At 38.3% G+C, this 22,045-nt stretch overlaps 2 protein-coding genes across 2 annotated transcripts in view; one reads left to right on the forward strand and one right to left on the reverse strand.

Annotated features, from left to right (window-relative positions):
* Positions 1–860: 860 nt before the first annotated feature.
* Positions 861–18,317, forward strand: LOC118420833. The gene is made up of 7 exons (XM_035827862.1): positions 861–989; positions 10,120–10,280; positions 12,556–12,708; positions 14,434–14,552; positions 15,445–15,555; positions 17,180–17,247; positions 17,929–18,317. Exons 1-7 carry the CDS (start codon positions 910–912, stop codon positions 18,125–18,127), a joined length of 891 nt encoding a protein of 296 aa, XP_035683755.1. The 5' UTR covers positions 861–909; the 3' UTR covers positions 18,128–18,317.
* Positions 18,318–20,503: 2,186 nt separating this feature from the next.
* LOC118420832 (A disintegrin and metalloproteinase with thrombospondin motifs 16-like) overlaps positions 20,504–22,045 on the reverse strand; it is a 26,350-nt gene continuing 24,808 nt past the window's right edge. The window contains exons 29-30 of the mRNA XM_035827861.1: positions 21,851–22,019; positions 20,504–21,339 (exon numbers count right to left, since the gene is read on the reverse strand). Coding sequence (XP_035683754.1) covers positions 21,867–22,019 — 153 coding nt within the window. The 3' untranslated portion in view covers positions 20,504–21,339; positions 21,851–21,866. The remainder of the gene's footprint in view (positions 21,340–21,850; positions 22,020–22,045) is intronic.

The raw sequence follows: 22,045 nt of genomic DNA on the forward strand, positions 1-22,045 counted from the left end.
CGCTTTTAGTCCACTGACCTTGAAAGCAAACCTGTACAATCCGATTGGATGCGTATGACGTCAATTGAAGCCTTCATTCAATACGCAGACAGACAAGATTAATGATATTTGCTTTTTAAATGCTTGATAAAATATTGCAGGACAGATGTGCGTATCATATTCAGATTTATTTCATGTCACTGTGAGTCATGTTGTATTCGTGTTTAATTTATTTGGAATATGAGGAATTTGCGTCTTTTCCTCTACATTTTCACGCACTGAAAAGAAAAAAAACGTTAACTTTACATGTAAAGCCACCACCTTACACAGCTGAAAATAGAAAGAGCAATTTTTAAACATTACGATTCGCTCCGTTGCAAAATAATATCATAGTTTTTTTTCTATTATAGTTATTATTTTTTCTGATATTATAGTTATTATCTGATGCATCTTCTTCTATTCATAGACACCCGCATTTCCACCCAAACTCCGATGTATACCTATTAGCGTTACGGGTTATAGACAGGAAGTAATATCGATCACTATAGTTTCCATGGCAAACAGTATGAAACAAAAGCATTTATCGACGTGAAAACATCTCATGATATCAGACTCTTTACAGTCATCTATCAAGATCTCTCAATAGAGACGGAGGCGCCATAGACTTTCTGCGACTCATAAACCGTTGTTCTGTCCTCAACGTGACCTAAAAAAAACAGTGCTAATTCCTCGACAATTTGGGTAAGTCCATTTTTTATGTTGGCAAGTACAGTTTAGTTTTAACTTGTTAAGCTTTCAAGGTACGTAATATATTATGAGCTTTTTTTTGCAGGCATAAAGAAAAGCGCGTTGGACCCCCACACCACGAACTCTTTGATCAGGCACGCGCACGTCGGGCAGCCGGATTTGTAGTCTGCTGGAGTTGTGAAGATGGCAGCTGAGATCAGGGTGTTGAATGAAGCACGGCCCGCTGGAGACGTCTCTCGCGACTTACAGCGACTCATGAACAGGTAAACTTTCAGTTGTAACAACAGTCTAACTCGGTAGCTATAGCTTGATACAGTTTAGAGTGGAAAACACCGTAAACTAGGCAGAAATTCCGTCACTCTGACGACTAGTAGTAAGTAACTGTTACCGGTTGGAACGAGTGCTAAGGGCGGGCCCGATGAAAATTTAACCCGACTCCCTCCTTTAATACATTACTCTACTGTTTGTTCTTGTACAGTGATGTCAAGCAGACTTAGGAGATAGGATTCTTCACACAGTCACGAAAAATCGGAACTGTGTCTGCGTTTTTTTCGCGGAATTTGCGGAAGTGTCCCGTGATTTTTTTGGTGGTCCGACAAGCATGTCATAATCGATCGGTCGGGGTCATCAGAGGTCACCAAACTTAAACGCACCGTAATGTTTTGACAACTCAGTCTTGGAATTCCGTATGGTATCCTTAACACAGAACGTTGCAAACATTGGACATGGGAGTGCCCGTTCCCACCTAACGCTATGCCATGTGGCGGCAAGCTATGTATGGTTTTAAGGGCTTGTTCATTAAGTTTCATTAGAGGTCTGGGTAGTTAGTGAAAAATTACAGTTTTTCAGACTATGCCTGTATAAAAGTTATGAATTCGGAAAAAAATTCATTCCAACTAAAAGTTCATGACCAACCCTTTGCTTTGATTGAAGGAAAATCCATCGCCAGCTGTATATCATGCAGAATAGCTTTTGCGCAGTCCCTTATACTACTGTTTGTTTGCCCAACTTGAGTGTGATGAATTGTTGGTGGTGTAATATTTCTTTCCCCCATGGTTTTACACCTGGAGATTGGAGTGCACTACAGCTGCCAATGGCTGCAGGGTATCATAAATAAGCTTTATGTGAAGTACTTTGATCTTTTTGTATGTTGAGACTAGAGTTCCACAACCTCATACCTCATGCCAGATGATTTTAATCTTTTTGAGTGAGTGACATACAATAAGTTTTCATAAATTATGCAAATAGTTCCCTAATTTTCATAAATATTATTAGTTGATCATTTTCTCTATGAAAATAAGTTGCTAACACATGAGGTTCAAAGTATGACTATGAGAGTCTTATCAAGGAAGGTTATTGTAGCATTTCCTCATTTATTATTTTTGTCAGTCCCAGATTGTTGTTATCTGCTTTACAGTGTATACAAATAAACTTTGATGAGTGGATCTCTATGATAACTGGTTGGATGCTTAATTTAGGTATTATTCGCAGCAATGTATTGCTAATGATGATGATAATTGCCAATACTCTTGTTGTTTAAAAAAAAGACTGAAGTGTCACCATGTAACAAGACCTAAAGGCCACTTCAATGTTTGGGAGCAAATCACTTGAACTTGAAAATCTTGACACCAGTCCTTACTTGTAAATGATCTCTCTCACATGTCATGCATTCTGAGTATGATATGAATGTTTCCCGCCAAGCCACTAGACCATAAAAGATTTACTAGTAAATGTAAATTATTAACCACATACTCTGCATAGCTGCATGGTATTCTATTTTCTTATCAGGACTCATTAGTATGCCTGATGGCTTTTAGTTTTACCTTTGCAAATGTGGCAAAAACCTAATAATGAAAATATGTTAGACTCTAGAGCAGTGCAATGTTATACCAGGTTGCTTTAATCACTTTCCATTTTACTGATGACACTTCAATCAGCTGTTTCTGTTGTTAGAACTAGTCTACATCTAATGCCCACGGGGCTAAGTAACCTTTTTATCCTCATCGTATTTTGATGTATTGAGGAACCGGCAGTCAGTCTTTGACAGACGCACATTCCTAGAAGTCATAATGCATTCAATACTGTGTGTGGTTTACAGAACTGCAGCTACATGTATAGAAAAGATATAGAGCAGAAACCTTACTCCTCTGATCTCAAAGTACCAATCATCTTAGAGACTCGTAATTCCTTTTTTATGTTCAATAAGATAAAGAATATGCAGTTTACAAAGTGGTAACTTGATAGTGTAGTAGTATGTTGACTGGAACTGTAAGTGCCTTGCATATGTATATATATATACAGAGTACTTAGCACTTAGCAAGTTCAACTAGAATTCATATTTCATTTGACTAGAAAACACCCAAATGGACCTCTAGTATGTCAAGCAGGTGTCAAGTCAATCACTTTCATCTCTTCATTTTGTTGAGAGATTTTACCTTCATATATATGGGCCAAAAAGGGGATTTAGCACAACAAGTTGTCCATTACCTAAGCATTAGTGTGAGGCACATTTATCCTTCAAAGAAATCATATATCAAGGGATGTTTTCAAGATAAAGGTACAATATTTGGTAATGTCTGTCATTAAGTTTATTGCTAATTCAATTGATTGAAGTTGTAAAACCTCAAGCCTTTCATTCAGCTTGAAAAATAATCTAAGAAAATGGAATGTCGGCTAGACATGAATTTCCAGGATTTGCACGACCTGTTAGTCCTAGTCTGTCAGTTAGACGTCTTCAGAGGCAGAAGCTGGTTGATTGATATGGTGTTATTTTGAACACTACAAAGACAGCATGTTCTAGATGGCCTACTTCATATTGAGTGGCAACAGCCTTTGTGCAATAAATAGTATAGACAACTATAGATTTATTATAACAGTGTAGCCACCAATTGTAGCCCATTTCCTCTCCTCTAAAATAGATCAGTTTCTCGAACTTTCTCCTCTAAAATTGATTTGTGAGATCCAGACATAGACGTTACTAAGAAACAACATTAGAGGCTGTGTAATAAGATCTTTTGGGAAGGACAAAGCTGTCATAAACACATTTAGACACCTCACCCTTTTATAATGGCCATTTCCCCATGTGTTATCTAGTTATCTAAATTGCCCACAATTCAATTTAGAAAACTATCTCTTGCTTCCCTATGGTAATGAATTGAAAGGAAAGTAGTTTTGTGTGGGCTGAAAGACAACTGCAAAATTCCCTTCCTTTCTTTTGATTCTGCTTTAAGAAGATTGTGCTTAGGATTGATTCATTTATAGGTTGATAGAATTTCATACAGGCACAAGAAGTCTTAGGATAGCTTTGTCCAAAACTACATTGTACAATGTACCTGCAATCTGTTCAAACCACAAAATAACAAAATAACATGTACCACAAAGGATCAAGTATCCACATTGACACATACATTAATGAATCATAAGCATAAAGCCGCAGTGGTACTTAAATCCGATGAAGCAATTAGGATATGCTAATAAATATAAGAAGTGCCACTATTTTATCGCCCTTGAGTGCTCACTTCAATTAGACAAACTGTTGTTGACAGAATGATGAAAGGGTAGTTATACATGTAAGCTCCATGTATCGGCGAGTGTGTTCCATTACTTTGAACCAGACAGATTGCATTCAGCATAGCTATCCATTCTTGAGGTGGTACAGATATAGCCGAAATCAAAGTTGAGTTAGATATATAGCAGTAATCATGGTATCGTGCTGTGGGAAGCCATCACAGCTGTGTGATATATCTGTACTGTGGACTGGAGACTTAGAGTAGTCATAGACTACACAGCAGTAGATTCATGACTGCCGTAGAGTTAGTTTTTGCCTGGAGGTCATATAACCTTCTTGGTTGTTAAGGATGCCATCAATCCGTTATACGTTAGGAGACATCCAAAGTAATGCATTTTCAGACAGTAAGTGTACTTTTACGTCAATAAAGCTAGACATCCAGGTAATAAGATATGCCAAAAAGCAGTTACTCAAGCAAAATCATATCCATTTTGCTTGAGTAACTGTGTTTTGGCATATTAAAGTGTGGTTTTGTTAGAAGAAACAACAGCATATGCAGAAACTTCATACCATATCTAAGAAGTTGAACCCTGCATCAGTAATGTAGATTAAGAAAATTATCATAGACAATAAACATAGCTGTTTCACATGTAAATTCACTCATTTTATTCTTGTGCACTATTATCATCAATTAGGGTTCACTCCCAATTAGCCAATGGGCACAAATTTGGAATAAACTTTATTATCAACCATCATCAACCATCATCCTTCTGACGCCTTATCGATTATTTTGATTATCAACCATACATTGTGTTTGTTATATGCATACTAGATGATACATGTATGTCATTTTTAGAAGAAAACACTGACAGTGTGGAGTGATTGCTATTTAGATACACTGTATGTTGTAATCATTATAATGCAGAACATGTACAATTATTGTCCGACATTTTGCTCAAGTGCAGAAATTGTGAATTATGGCTACATTCCAGCCCAACTGTAAAGTTGGTGAAAGATAAACTCCCTGTGTAGCTATGGATCACTTTGTACCATATGTGCTAGCCTATTTGTTATAATTTGTCAGTCTTTCCCAAACTATTGGAAGTACAAGAAGAAGGCTCAAGCAACTAAAGCAGCTGGTTTTAGAACCACCAGTGCAGGGACTCCAGCAGCAGTATAATCAAACAATGGATAGTGAGTGCTAATCTAAGAACAGAAAAGTAAGAAATCTTAAGTCAGTCACCACAATCAAAAGTCCTAGAAATTCTCTAGCTTATGACAGTTGGTACATATGAATTATGATATGTTATGTGATATTTACGTAAATTTTACTGTGAAATTTAATGTCTAAGGCTAAAATTCTTAAACTAAGTTCAAGATCTACATGTATCACTTAATTTTCTTAATTCTGACAGCTTTCTATTGGAACTCACAAAAACATCCTGATTCAATTCATCAATATGTCCATACAGCCTGTCCTCTCTAATAGAAAAAGATATCTTCTGATACACATATTTTTATGACAGGTTACCTGAAATTTCCCTTGAATATTTTTGACATGACTGCGAATAAAAGAGAAGATAGTCAGACAGAAACTTAGTGTATTGCTTAGACCATCAGACTCTGTAGTGATCAAAACAGGACCTAGACCAAAAATCACTTTACTTCTGAACTAATTTGGTACTGATGATCAGAAAAGAAAATTGCAGTAAACAGATTGAGCATAATGACAGAGAAAAACTCCCCCTGAAATTATCCATCTTCTTTGATGAGCTTTTTTGTAGATTGCCATCTGATCCATCAAAGCATCTGAACAGGTATAATTTCTGCCTACGCTTTGCTGGATGATGCGACTAAAGAGCATATGTGAAATTGTAATTGCTGTTACTGCGGCTTGAAAACATCAGGGGCTGTCATTTTAGGCATTTTTTTAATGCATGCCTACTGTTAAGGGCTCAAAATACTAACTGTATTATTATGAAGGATAGTTTAGGTAGTATTGGATCTGTGCAGGTATTTCTAATGTCTATCTTCACCGGCCCTGTTCAAGGATTTCGTGGTTGAACACTTTATACTGATTGTTACCTCCTGTGCTATGCTGCATAATGAATTTACAACGTTTCTGCAATACCATGAAACTGCATGGAATCTGATTTTCTATTCTAACTGCTCTGACGAAGGTAATTTTTCATGTTTTCTGTACCAGTATAGAGAAAAACTATGTTGAACCTATTTCAAACCCTGCTGTTGAAATAGTCAGCATTGGAAAACTACATGTATTGCAGGCTTTTTTTACTTACTACATTGTGTAAATGTGTTTTGTCCATTTCTCAGTTCAATCCCATGCCAGGGTATTTTTCAAGGTTATGTTGAACTAAATGTACTGCCCTTGTGTATTACCTAAACAAGTAAGCCTCACTGGGTATTGTATGGATAAGGCTAAGTGCTTCTGTATGTTCTTTAAAGCCAATCCCTCTAAAATCACTCTAAAAGTGTCGCTTGTCATTCAAGACTTTGCAGCTAAAAGCTTTTAACAGTTACACTTAATAGGCCCGGTGCCTTATACATTCTCACTATCTATATATATGGCAGTTCCACACACTGGTTGTGCTTAGGTTTGACGTATACTGTTAGAGTGTGACGAGAATGTAATCCAGTCTGTTTGCTGTAGGCTAGATTTGCTGTGAAACTGATGGTAGCTGATGTGGTGTAATGGGACATGTGCTTTGGATGACCGCCCGAGGGCAAAGTCTTTCTAATGGTGCAAGAGATATACTGGTGGATAAATGATGGCATGGATGGATGGGTGGAGGAATGGAAGGGAGAATGTTGATAAAAAGAGCTAGAAGTCTTCATTGCCATATTTTCAGTACCATGGACAGACATTTTCAGTACCATGGACAGACATTTTCAGTACCACAGACATTTTCAGTACCATGGACAGACATTTCAGTACCATGGACAAACGTTTTCAGTACCACGGACCAATGTTTTTAGTAAGATGGACAAACATTTTCAGTTCCAGAGATATGCATTTTCTGTACTATGAACAAACATTTTCAGCACGATGGAAAAACATTTTCATTTCTATAGATATGCATTTTCAGTACCATGGACAGACATTTCAGTGCAATCATAGACATTTCAGTACCATGGACAGACATTTTCAGTACCATGGACAGACATTTTCAGTACCGTGACAGACATTTTCAGTACCGTGACAGACATTTTCAGTACCATGGACAGACATTTTCAGTACCACGGACAGACATTTTCAGCACCATGGACAGACATTTTCAGCACCATGGACAGACATTTCAGTACCGTGACAGACATTTTCAGTACCGTGACAGACATTTTCAGTACCGTGGATAGACATTTTCAGTATCACAGACAGACATTTTCAGCACCATGGACAGACATTTTCAGCACCATGGACAGGCATTTTCAGTACCATAGATAGACATCTAAGTCCCAAGGACAGACATTTTAAGTACCACGGACGGACATTTTCCGTTCATGGATATGCATTTTTAGTACCATGGACAAACATTTTCAGTTCCATGACATTCACAATATCATGGACAGACATTCTCAGCTTTACAGTTCTATGAACATATACATGAATGTACACATGAGCAAAAGAGGGAGTTAAAAAAAATTATCATTACTTCCACGTCCTATCACAAACTGTCTTGTTGAGTCAGGATGAAGGCTTTACTTGCATCTCACAGAGATTAGTGATATCACGTAGGGTTTTGACTTGGATGAGCAACATTGTATACCTATCACATGTCATAATCTCTGTTGCTGAATAGCATGAAAGCCAAATTTCACCACACTCCGGTGAACAGCGTACAGGGTTGTGATTGTTTTGCACAATTTCATCCTGACAGTATCTCATGTCATGATTCTTCCTGTAAAAAAGTGTAAGCCGACCCCTCAGGAGATCAGCCATCAAGTCTCGGAATTACCCTCACTGGATGTGCTCATATCTGACAAATGTAGGCTGGAGATTAATATGTGATTTTGACATCCTGGTAGATGACATATGTTGGACAACTTTTGCATTTGAATTAGATGTAGCCTCTGTGACCTGTGTTTGATACTACGAGGTAGTATAGGACTAACCAGACTAAGATGGATGGATTAAAAATCATGAGCAACTGTTGTTACTTTATAGGATAGGGAAAGGTTCCATCAAGTTAGAGGTGTGGTGTATGGCTCTCTGGAGGAGGCCCACTCAGCCCCAACAATGACATTTTGTCCAACAGAGGCTAGTTAGATGAAAAGAAGCTGAAAGATGATGGCAGTCCTCTACATGAGTTTATATCTACCACACAGAGCAACTACAGCCTGCGACGTCTGAAACAACCCACCCCCTCTTTCAGTAGGACGAATAGGCACGCCCAGTCTTTTATGCCCCGTGCACTGAAACTCTACTCAAAGAGCTGTACAGTATAGTAGATTTTATAATGTATGTGCTATCTTAATTTTATTGAAAATTGTATTTTAAGTGATTTTAATCCTACCTGTGTATTATCTTGCATTATACGGTCTTAATGTGCAGCGCCCTTGTGGCACTGTTAGATCCCGGATGGGGTGAATCGTCCTTTTTGGGGGTCCTTACCCAAAGTTACCCCAAATGCTCGGGTAACTTTGAGTAAGAGGGCAGACCCCATTGTTCTCTCCTAGCCTGATTATGCACGTTTGGGGTGAAACTTGGTGTGTTTACTTTGCAACAGAACACAAAGGAAAAGTCACCCTTTCTAACCCATGCAATTATAACACCTTAGCCCTGAAGTGTGAAGACGGCACAACTGTACCAATAACTCTCAGTCAACAGTCTGACTTAGCTTTTGCTTTAAATCTCGGAAATCTAGTCTGTTTAGTGTTTTCCATTCTTTACTCCCTAATAAAGCCAGCCATTTCTAACCTGAATGGTGTCTAATACACATCAGTGTCTGGCACTGTCTGCCCCACTCTAAGGTCATGAACAAAGACGGTGTGGGATATTCACTTCTAGGTCTATTGTTTCAACCTTGTCTGCCAAGTGAACAACAAAGCTTTAACACAAAGCCAAAAAAAAACTCAAAGAAAATTCCCAGGGAAAGCTATCATACAACAACTATTTTAACCTCAGTTGTAACATGTTTTAACATCTGAACAAGGGGGTTAATTGCCGAATATCCACACATACATCTTGTACAGCAAGAGAGTGTTTCACATGTTCTTGTGACAGCCCTTTTCACCCATAATTACTCTTCTATGACCTAGGTGTGAATTTCATTTTCACCCCCAACATCTGCATAGAAACAATGCCAAGTCAGGTCACACTTTTTCACCCCTTTTTACTCTTTGGGTCCAGGTAAAACGGGGTAAGGACCCCCAAAAAGGACGATTCACCCCATCCGGGATCTAACAGTGTGGGCCAACAGATTTCATGTGCCTGTTTGTACAGTGCACGTGCAAGTTGGACTCAAATAAAACTGAACTGAACTGAAAGTTAATGACCAGGGTTGATATGTTGACTATATGCACACTGAAGTAACCTTTCTGTTACCAGCTCTTGTTTGGTTGAGTAGTTGACAGAAAGAGGATTAAATTGATGATGTTCGTTGATCGGAAGTCGATGAGGACCTTGACTTCAACTTCGCTTCAGTTGCCCTTGTGAGTTCGGGCGTGTGACTTATCAGTCCAATCTTTGCATGGAAGCACCGCAGACGTTGTTTTGGGGGTTTTGAGGGTTAAATCAAAAGAAAAGAAATTCCTACTATGTGAAGTCCCTACATGTGTATCTCTTGTGATGTGTACAAGTCTCATCCAACTTGATCATGTGTAATTCAGTCTATTTAGAATTGAAAGTTGTGCCCTTTTTCTTCCAGGATGAAAGGAGAGCACATGGTGGCAGGTGGGCGTGGAGTTGACTATGAGGCTCTGCGTGACAGCCAGCTGTTTAAGGACTATCTGTGGAGGACCCTGGAGCTGAGGTCTGTGGACCTGTCCACCCTGCAAGATGCCGGGGAGAAAAAAGCTTTCTTCATCAGTATCCTTCAGTAATTCCTGGTGTTTTCAATTTATATCTATGTTCATCGCTTTTGGGGTGACAACTGTAACGTGAACTTATCATTACGGATAAGAAATAATTTGTCTTGGTGACAATAACAAATAATTTGTTCACCGTGAACATTTAGTTCAGAGTTAACAAGTTAAATTTTCTCAGACCTTGAAAGTTTGGTACCAAGAAGACAAAGTGAATTAAGCTTGAAAGTTACAGGTAATGGTGAAAATAGTGAAGTGTTTCCAGTCCCCAACATGGAAGCCTCATTACAGTTAGTGCTGGATTTGGTTCTAGCGATACTATATTGGCTGAAGCCTGCTGACTAATGGAACTACATGCTATTACATCTACCTCATGGCATGTTACTGTTCGCAGGCAATTTGGGAAATGTAACAATCAAGTCTGCAGACATTGCGACTGTGTTATACATGGATCAGGGTAGCGAACAATCCATCATGTAGGGAACATTCTCTAGATTCAGACTCAAGATATATAGACTCAGAAAGCTGCCTGATGTGATATCCACTGTTCATGTGGCGCGCAGTGTGGCAGATTACATTCCACAATCGGTCAATGCCCCTGGTCAGACCTAGATTTGTAGCTCCTGACAACAAGCATGAAGAGCTGTTAGTATAGCCTCCATAGCAGGCTCTCTGGGGCTTTTTTGGCTCATAATACACTTTTGCTGGCCATTTCTTTTTGTGCTGCATCACTGATTGCCAGCCTTCGCTGATCTATTGGCCTCTAGATCAGCTAAGGCTAGCAATTAGCAACCCAGTACAAAAAGAAATGGCCAGCAAAAGTGTATTATATGAGCCAAAAAAAAAGGCCCTAGAGAGCCTGCTATGGATGCTATGTTAGTAGGTAGATGTACTAAAACTAAAAGCGTGTGCAAGCCCATGTATACACATTTCATATATGCGCCATCTGCCACATCTTGGCAGTTTTAATAAACTTTCCTTATGTTTCAGGCTATCAAATAGTCAGACCCAAGGCAGACAACCTTGAATCATAACTACCAGGCTGCTGCCGTGCATATAATTGAGGAGCTAGGAGAGTGATACAAATTGGCCACACAGGAAGAGTTGTCTAGCAAAGCCTCTATGTAGTACTGATGCATCAAAACCCTGGCTGCCTTCTACAATGTTCACTTGCATGTTTTGATATCATCTGCGTGCTTTTTCTGGCTGTGAAAATACTGTCAACCATTTGAGCATACATAATGTACATAGTTTGTAGTATTTTAAATCATATATATACTGTATGCAACAAAATTTAGACTACAAATAATTGTAATAAGTGACTTCTCAATTTGTTCTTCTTGCATGAGGTAATAAAATTGGGAACGGGTTTTCTGCACGTTAAAAATCTGCGCGCGCGTTAAAAATCTGCACGTTAAAGAATTAAGTTGTGCATGGAGAAATTCTTCGGCAGAAAAATGTGACCCCATTATATGATTTTCCATCTGTTGCCTGAATTTTGGGTTTGAAAAGCCCCTAATTTTTAGGTCCCTTGGGAATAGGTTGATTTGCATATCCAGAAGATTTCAAAATCATTTGAATTTGACACAAATACATGGAAAAATTATTAATGTGAGGCTTTGTATTGTTAAATATAACTGCTTGAGGCTTTTCTCCATTCTAAAAGCTTCATTTCATCTTTTCTCAAGGAGATTGTTTCACATGCAAATGTCAACCTTTGTTGCGCGTTAAAACTTAACATTTAAAAATCACTTTAAAACTCCTGGAATATTTACAGAAAGGGATATTGTTCTCTAGAATGCAACAATATGATACTTGTGTTATCTTCTTCAAGCTTTTAAGTTTAAAACTGCAAAAAAGTTTTCAAATTCCCAGGGAATCAGCTAATTTGCATATTTTAACGCGAAGGTTTTTAACGCGCAGGTTTTAACATGCAAATTTTAATGCACACTGGCACAAAACCCCAACCCAATAAAATTGATAGAATTCTGTTTTGGGAAAGTATCAGGATCTGAATTTACTTGAAAGTTAATTTTTTTTCTTTCTCAATCAGAACAACTGGTCTTAACATTGAATTTTTTCTCAGTTTGGTGTATTTTTCAAGTTTCTTATCAACAATTGTAATCTTTATGTTTTTAAGTGTCACTACAATTTTAGAATTTCTCTCAAGACTCATTGATACAACCATTCAGGCCTACATGTTTTGTATCTGTATGCTAAAATGATTCAAAGTTAAAACCATGTCAGACTTGAAGTCCTTAACCAAAGGAACTCCCCAGATATCTACAATGCTCTAAACATCCATGGCCTGGTGCAGTGTAAACAGCTGCCTTCCTCTGTACTGGATGTGCGACAGTTCTGGAAAACCACAGCCTACACCATCGGGGGGCTCGTCTTCTCATTAGATGACATTGAACATGGGATCCTTAGAGGTAACCCCTTAGTGTGACATCTAACTGCCATTCTTCAAACAATGTTTATTCGTTTGTTGTTTGTATAAAGGTACAGGTAAAACCACCTTAAGACCCAACTCACCAGTGTTGTATACCAATTACAAGCTGCATAAGATCTGTATCTGTATCTATATAGCCGGTATAACCGCCCTTCGGCATAACGCACCAGCTTCGCAGGTACGCGGCGCGGTAGCAGCTGGCTATATTACACTAAAGGACCCATCATACCTAACTTTTGCACATCTATCTGCAATCGTTCTTATCCAGAGAAGATGCCCCTACTGTGCTTGGTGATAAGAAATTCCACTCTACGATAGTTCTGGGAAAATACGAATTGGGGAGATGAGACTGATATAGGTTTGATTCACTCACACCAGGAAGGACCAAATACATGTATGTGCCCTCCAATTTCCATTAAAGAGGATGTCCTGTAAACATTGTTGGCCACATTCCAGTGGCACTTGGTTCTATACTTCTCCGTACGGTAATGTCAAGTGGTTGAAGTGTCCACTTTTGTTAAGTGTCTGAAACTAATAACCTGCCAGAAATTAAGGGTGTTGAAGTGCAGAGAAGTGTTGAGATCACCTGTCCATCAGCTGTCACATGATAGAACTGTTGTAGATGAAATATGGTTTTCTATGAAAAATTATCATACTTGAAACTGCAGATTACCTTTTTGAACCCCATCGGCCATAGCAATTTTGGCCAAGTACTTAACTAGTACTTAAGCCTCTGTTATCTTTTAGGCTATTGCCTGTGTTATCTTTTAGGCTATTTATACAGGCCAAAGTCCAGTTCATTAAATTCAAGGCCATTTTACGCTATGTACCACCACATACAAACTTTGCAATTAAAAATTGGAAAAGCCGGGAAATGCCTAATTTTACTTGTAATGGAAATACATGTATCATTAAAGAACCAGATTATGATTCAAAGCTTTCAAAACTAACCAGTTTCATATCATTCAGTTAAAATATTTGTATGGAGGAGTGAACGTTTGCCTGGAGATGTGTAGACAATGAAGATCTTAGAAAACTGGACTTGCAAAAAGCCAACCCCCTTGACAGATCAGAGGCAGATTGAGGGCAGCAATCAGACCGAAATGACTTGACGAAACGTCCAACCCTTGCAAGACAGGGAACAACGTACGCTAAACCGAATAGTGAGTGAGTGTGAGTGTACATCAAGCAAATTTTGCATCCTAGGCTGGCAGACCGGGTCCTGGATACAGCCCAGTGCTTTACAGATACAGCTGTCTCACTTGAGAAACACATTCGAGTAGCCTTGGGAACCCCAGCACCTGCACAGGTCACCCCTGCTTGCCATTACACAATAATTACTGGTCATGCAGAAAATAGCTCGGGAAATGGCAATTAGGCAAGGCTTGCTGAGCTACTTGACAGCACAGTTTGTTATCTACTGGTATCTTTTGTCAGGTGATTGGTAGCAGCTAACGGCATCATGGTAACGTTATGTGATGAAACTTAAAGATAGTGAGGTTTTTGTTCATCAAGTTGGTTGATGTTCAAGATCTTGTGATCTTTCTTCTTCTGAATAACAATGAAATAGCAGAAGAGCAGCGGGTCTATAGAGTTGTTCTGTGAGCTACACCACTATATGAAATATGTTAAGTTGCTCTATGGTATGAGTCATAACATAGAACATAACACTCATCAATGAGTATTTTTTTGTTCTTGTTGCTAGGCAACAGACCACACCCGTCTTCCACAGAGTGCCCCTTCCAGAAGGATGACCCGAGACTGAGATTTAGCCTGGAGACTCTTGATCCCAGGATACACTTCTCCCTGGTCTGTGGTGCCAAAGTAGGTGACACTAAATCACAAAGCTCAGTCATACAGACATACACACATACTGGTACACTTTCCGATGTGATTACAATGTATGACTGAAGGATACACATGTGAAACCCAATGGAGAACATAGCTAATATTCATGACCAATTGCTCTACCCACAGAAACACAAGGACCTGCCAGCCTACTGTCTGCTATACTCTCCTCCTAGGAGTGATTGATTACCAAGTGATTGAAACTCATGATAAACACATTCCAATCACAGTCTCAAATTGACGATAAGGAAATCTTACGGATATGTATTCTCCAAAGCAAACATCAAGAACCCCTTGACAAGGGAAAAAAGGGAAGATACACACAGGGGATATCTCCTCTTCTAGTGTCATAGGCTGAATTCCATGACCAACTGATTTCTTCTTTGGCAGATTACCACGCTATCCTACCTTAACAATATTTATATAATCTAAAACCAAAACCTGTGCTATCTTAAGATTTTAAAAAGCTGACCACGCAAATAAGATATTCAAATAAACCTTAAAGGACTGTGATTCTGATTGTGTCCCCAAAATACGTATGGAAATTTTGACATTCAAAATGCATAAATGTGTAGCAATTAGCAAAAGGCATATGGATTTTTGACAGTCAAGTAATTAGAAAAATAGGGCCAACAACATTATCATGCAGTATGTACTATACATGTTATATGTCTGAATCTACATGTAATGGCTCTATTTGAATTACATATTACACAAAGGTAAAGAGTATCATGAGTTTAAGCATCAAAATTAATTTGATTCTATGGACATGGCAAACTTCCATTTTATGTACTGTTATATGTTTCATCAAAAGTAATCATGACATTCATAGGTAAATTTAATGTGATTAAATCCATTTTTGTTTCAGTCATGTCCAGCCATCAGTGTGTACAATGGTGAGAATGTGGACCGTGCCCTCACAGCTGCAGCAAAGGGCTTCTGTGAACAGGAGGTGCTGGTAGACATGAAGAGAAAAGAGGTGTGCTTCAACAATTTTTTTTTTTTTTATCTTTATCTGTATATCTATAGAGAAAGACTTTTATGACAACCCTTTGGCATAACACACCAGCTTCGCAGGCACCCAGCTAGCAGCTTGCACTGAATATCCTGTCACACCAAACCCTTGCACATCTAACTGTACCTACCTAACTAGCTAATCCCTCGACCTCTAGTTAAGCACTGTTTAAAGTGAGTGAGGATGCTTCCAAAGAACTTGCTGGCAGCAAACTCCACTCTCCACTGATAGTTCTAGGGAAAAACAAATTTTTGAACACTTCAGTTCTAGATTGATAACTCTCAGGTACCAGTCATTTTCTGTCACGTTCTTCCACAGACTTAGTCCATGGGCTAGTGATGATAAGTCATAGTATTACTTAGAAAAGTAGTACTATATTTTGAGGTTTGAAAACTACATGTGAACTTATATTTTAGCTAAGTCTATGACTATGAATTGTAACTCTTGGTGCATTTCATGTGAATATTGAATAGTCACATGTCAGGCCCACTGAAATCAAACTGAATCTGAATCTTACACCCCTGCTTGTCCTATTGGACCAGTAATTCCAGCTTGTCTCAATCCTGAAGTTTCTGACCTATATTAGGGAGTCACCAAAGTATATGCAATAGATAGATGCGAGTCCAGTCCTATTCATGTAACCACATCCTTGAAGTGGCCTTTGGGTCTTGTTAGGTAGTCACAGCCATTCATGGGTAGCAAAAAGAAAAAAGATCAAAAGATGCTGCTTGTTATGGCTTCCCTGCAGAACCCTTAAGCCTGGAGAGTCCAATTCTAATTACATGGAGATTTGACTTTGATGAAATTCATGCTAATCAGGCTACGACTAGCAATCATGTGTCATGTGTTGAAGGATAAGGGTTGGTGATTTGCCTTGTAGAAATGGCTGCCGTGCACCCATTAGGGTAACAGGCCACTTGTTTGAACTTATGCATAATGGAGTGATTTCATTAGGGGTATGCTTGTCTGACAATTGCCCCAATTCTGAGATCGTATGATGTATGTTTGAGGCCCGAAGACTGATCCCTGAGGCAGACTGAAAGACTAATGGCGTAGGACTTTTGTTTTGTAAAATGTAACTTCAAATCTGGAGAGGCCAATTAGTAAATGCATTGCAGCTGTGAGAGTCAAACTGTGAGAGTGACTGTGTAATTTATATGGCTTGGTTAGGATATGGAGTTTAGAGGATGTCACAGTTGTGTGTGTATGAGTTCCCTTTTGACAGTCTTTTGGCTAAGGTTAAGTTTGCAAGGAGAAGTCATTTTTTTACTTTGACCTACCACTGTGTGCACTCCACCCCCCCCCCTAGTTTAACCAAATAAACCACCTACTTTACTAAAAATCTCCATACAGAACTCATAGTGGCTTGATGTATGCAGAAGTGTGACATCCCCTTAGATAATGCAGGGCACTTTGGTGTCTGCAATAATGGTGAGTACCAGTACAGAAAATTCAGGTTCAGGTCCAGAGGATCAGGTACAGTTCCAGACCTGAACCTGGACCTAATTGTCTGAGAAAAGTTATAAATGGGTGATATTCTTGACAGTTCACATAGCCTCATGAATATTTTATTCTTTATCTTTTACAGATTTCCCTCTCCAAGATCTTCCAGTGGTACAGAAGTGACTTTGGCAAAGATGATGTAGAGGCTGTCAGGTCAGCCATTCTGAATACTAGTGTCCTATTGGTTTTGAACAGATCAAAGATCCGACTCAAGATTAAAAGACCAGCAATACACATGAAAATTTTGCCATTCTTCTGTGTGTGTGTGTGTGTGTGTGTGTGTGTGTGTGTGTAATATACTGTGGGCTATTTGAATAATACAGTTGATACATATTGTACGTATTTGCTCACAAACATGAATGCAAAGAAAAGGAAAGGAAATATTTATTAAAGCAATGGTTAAACAACGAAACAATGGTGATTTCTACTGTGAAAAGCCCAGTATACTGTTTGTACATGTATAGTTCAGATATTGTTGCTTAACTCAATGCTTGCTAACAACAATGAATGCAAAGGAAATATCTGTTGACCTAATGGCAAATACAAAGATGTAGTTTCTTGGCCTGGGTGCCACCACCAAGCCTTTTTGGGTAATATACTGTAAATGCAGAAACTTTTGCAGTGACTTAATGTTCGTGGTTTTTGCGGTGGCCGTTTCACCCCGAACTTAAAACCACCGCTCCCTTTCTCCCAATACTGGGAAATTAAATCCTCTCAAACTTAAATACATTTACAGTATTGAAAGAGCGAAAAAAAATACACTTGGATTTGGTTTGGCACTGTACCGTCATTTGCACATTTGCCACCAACAACCATAATTATTTTTGTACCTAGATGGACCATCCCGTACCTGAGTGAAGACAAACAGTACGGAGTGGAGAGTCTTCTGTCCACCATGGAGCAGGAGGGAGGGGTCAGTATCCTGTACTCCGAGTACAACTGGCACCTTAACGACACTGAGATCATCCTCACGCCCCAGCAGGCCAGGTATAAGATGCTGGGAGTGCCTCTTGAAGACGTGGAGACTCTCTGAACTGCCTATTAGTCTAACACCATTCCTTAAACTTTAAGTGTCTCTTTTTTTCTTACAAAGTCAATATCTTAGCCAGACTATAACACTACTTTAAGTGGTATTTATTGCATTGCTGAAATAGAGGAAGGGTCATGTTTTGTGACTTTCAGTACCTTTTTTCACACTCGTCACTAACAGTAACACCATTCCTTAAACCTTAAAATGTCTCTTTTTTCTTACAAAGTCAACATCTTAGCCTGACTATAACACTACTTTAAGTTTAAGTAGTATTTTTTGCATTGCTGAAATAGAAGAATGGTGATGTTTGGTGATTTTCCGTACCTAACTACAATCATATGATGATTCTGAGGCTGTAATAAAGTTCATTATATATCTTAGCCTCCTCCAGAATTCTAACAGCACTGGCTAGAAGTCTGGATACTGTACATGTCTTTCCACTGAAAGATCTGCTTGAAGATTACGTATGTGCCAACTTTGATCAATGTAACAGCAAAAGGTTTATTCCAGACTAGCAGAGACTTTTGCTCAGAAGCTAACAATATTGTCAATCGATTTTATCTGCATCTATTCTTTAAGCTCACTGGTGATATTGTGAGTAGTTTGTAGTTGTACTTACACTTAGAAATAACTTTTAGTGCCTTTTGGAAAGTAAATATGGGCTCACGAAAATGTGTATATGCGGTTTAGTTTGATGCCATGCTGGTTAAGGTAATATACTAGATAATTTGTTAATCAAGAGAGAAAATGGAGAGTTGTGCAGATTTTGAGGTGCTGATGAAGGTTAGGTTCTTTTCCATAGCAATTATAACATATTTAAAATTGCTATAAATACATAATTTATAGCAGTTATTTCATGTACCACTTGAAATCTCCTGCCAAGGTGCTGTGGACAGATTTTAACTGTGGAAACAGTTTCATATTTCATATCTATGTATTTCTTTTTTTCTATATACCCATGTTACCATTCTTTTCTTTTATTGCTCTTGGGCATAGATTTGGAGTTGGATTATTATTATTGCCAGTTTTATCAGCCAATTGTTTGCTAGTCAAGAGAACTTGTTGCTGTTATTAATATTTATTTGGAAATTAATAACAAAGTTTGATTCCTATATATGTATTGTGTATAAAGGATGATATTATCATATTTTATTAGTCGTCTCAGCTTCATCAGATTGCATGGAAAAGCTAATAATAATCAAGATTGTTGTGAAAGTTAATGTTGCACTATGGATCATAAGCCACTTGTTTATTTGTGCAATCCAATTTGCATTACATATCAGTGCAACTGCCACATATTACCATATGAAATATCAATTGGTTATAATGTTAATAACACTGAAAACATGTCATCATGTAAGGTGCCATGATGAGGATAATGTAAAAAAAAGTTCAAGTTGCCCGTACACCTGTAACAGATGCTTAGAGGTGGCACCCATCTCCATTTCTGTAGCCCTTAGGTGACACATCTGTGCAAGCAGGGGGCTAGTTCCCATAGTCTTCCTCATTAGTGCTGAGTGCTAAGCAGAAAAAGCAGCATGTACCATTTTTAAAGTTTTGGTATGACTCGGCCGGGGATCAAACTCACAAGTTCAGTATTGTTTCACAATGTAAAGACAGTTATTGTACTTATAGGGAACTGGTGATTTTACTGGTCAAAGTGTTCACCCTAATGTATAAATGTTACTAATGCAGGCAATCATTTCTGTATGCTTAACAGTATTGTTGTTGGGTGCATGACTGTACTAAGAGTGTAGCGCTCCATAATAAGGTTGTGTTCTATAATAAGGTGAACCAAACTGTAGAGTACAGCATATTCATGGTAGCCAAGAAATCCAGTGAAATAGAAGTACTTATTATTATGTTTAACATACCACCTGTGTCAGATCTAGGTAGAAAAAACAGGAATGTATAAAAGATGCCATCTTATTTTTTGCCTTAGGTTAAAGGAATTGTTATTCAGGATTTATCAGACTTTGCTGTCATTGGGCTCCTATTGTTAACCTGGGTGATCTTGAATAATCAGAAAATTACATGATTTGTATACTACATGTGATTATTGTTCTCCCTGAGTATTTTTTAAATATTTAATCATCCATAGATATTGCTGTGACACATGTTATACCATACATGTATGTATTCCATGTAAGGCATAATATAAAGGACAAATGATTTATTTTTTGTTTATATTATATGCAATGTACTTAGTGTGTTTGTTATCTTCATAACTGTCATAATTTCTTTTTTTTAGCGTATCAGTCAATCCCTAAGATTGTGTTGCAGTAGAAGGTTTTTTAATTATTTCAATTTTTGTTTAATCTGATGATGAAAGCAAAGCTATTCTCCCCTCTGAACAAAGAACCATGCAACCACACTCTCTTCATTTGTGTGCAGATTACCATGGAAGCTACATCATTTATTCAGACATGGAGGAAAGGAGGAAAGAACAGAGAAGGTAGCATAATTCATAGAGGTGTTTACTGACATGTAGTCTTTAATCTCGCTCTTTGGTAAATGTTCCAAATACATCCACAAGAAATGGACAACGTCAAAACTTTGTTTTCCCTCAAAAGGTACAATCTCACAATGTTTAACATCCATATATTTTTTTTGTCTGAAAGATTTTTATCATAAGATTTGTCATAACGATGATCTCTCTATATATGAGAGAATTTCAACACATACATCATACTATGTTCAACTTACAAAAACGGACATGGTACATGTATTTCAAACTATAATGCACACTGGTGAAAGACCATCCCTATACAATGTCATGTATTTCCTAGAAGGATCATATTCTGATAAACTCTATCCGTGAAGGCACTTCGCATTTTGATTGTCCTTCCTTTTTATAAAAGGTAGCATAAGCTTCAACCACCCTATATATGCATCAATATATTACTATCATTTCCAAAGGACCATTTCATAGGAACAAACAGTATGAGAACGAGAGGTTTACAGTGCAAAAGTGCTCACAAACAGGAGGTATAGTGTGCCAAAAGTGCGCATAATCATATAATCTATAGATTGAAAAAATAAAACGTCCAAAGACAAAAAGACAACCCACTTATAATATTTTTTTTTAACTGCGATAGTTTACAGACTGATTTAACGTTGAAGTATCTAGCATGATTTGTGACTTTTCCATCGATGTTGAGGAATAGGGTATTGTTGCCAATGGGTTGACTGTCTTTGTCCATTTTTCATGAGTCCTCTGGGCAGAAACGAGAGAAAAACATCATTAGTAAGTACCTAAAATATAATCAATTTTAGTTACAATAGAGATAACTGGTAACGTTTGAGTGAGAATGTGACTTTTGACAGTGCAGATCTGACGAAGTCTGCAAGGCTCACTTCCTCTATCTCAACTCAGCTATCTCAATCTTGCATATCATCAAGACAGATTTGCTAGTCGTTAAGACTAGTACTGTGCTCCATGCTCTGGTTATACCCATTTCCACTAAGGCGGCGATCGTTGAGCGAACACCATACTTTGGATACTTTATTCAGTCCGTTGATAACATACAACAAATTTGTTTGAATCTCTATAGCTAACATACACAGGTTATTACTATAGCAGTTCAAGTGATTGTGTTTGATCTATAACAATACATGAATAATAAAAAATTCATAGCTTAAGCCGGACATATCCATCGTTGGTTACTCAACGTTTGCATCCAGTGCAAATTTGAAGGGGTTGCGTAACAGAGAAGCGTTTCCCACCTTTCGAAGAGCCGCCTCAGGCTGATGTGTAGGACAGGCGGAAGCCCTTCTTGCCCACACTGCCGTCCGAGTTGAGCTCGAGCACCACCCGGTTGCCGGTAGACGTGTAGGTGAATGGAGTCCTGGCGCCGCAGTAGCGCTCGAACTGGCCGCTCACACTGTCGACGATCTGAGAAGGGATGGTATATGTATATG

This window comes from Branchiostoma floridae, chromosome 8, assembly GCF_000003815.2.
Source record: "Branchiostoma floridae strain S238N-H82 chromosome 8, Bfl_VNyyK, whole genome shotgun sequence".
Classification (NCBI taxonomy): domain Eukaryota; kingdom Metazoa; phylum Chordata; class Leptocardii; order Amphioxiformes; family Branchiostomatidae; genus Branchiostoma; species Branchiostoma floridae.

Excerpts from the sequence above, each read along its gene's own strand:
- LOC118420833 (XM_035827862.1), top strand. The coding sequence starts at position 910 with ATGGCAGCTGAGATCAGGGTGTTGAATGAAGCACGGCCCGCTGGAGAC. Across the intron at positions 990-10,119 it reads TTACAGCGACTCATGAACAG|GATGAAAGGAGAGCACATGG; the intron begins GTAAACTTTCAG and ends TTTTTCTTCCAG. Across the intron at positions 12,709-14,433 it reads TGAACATGGGATCCTTAGAG|GCAACAGACCACACCCGTCT; the intron begins GTAACCCCTTAG and ends TCTTGTTGCTAG.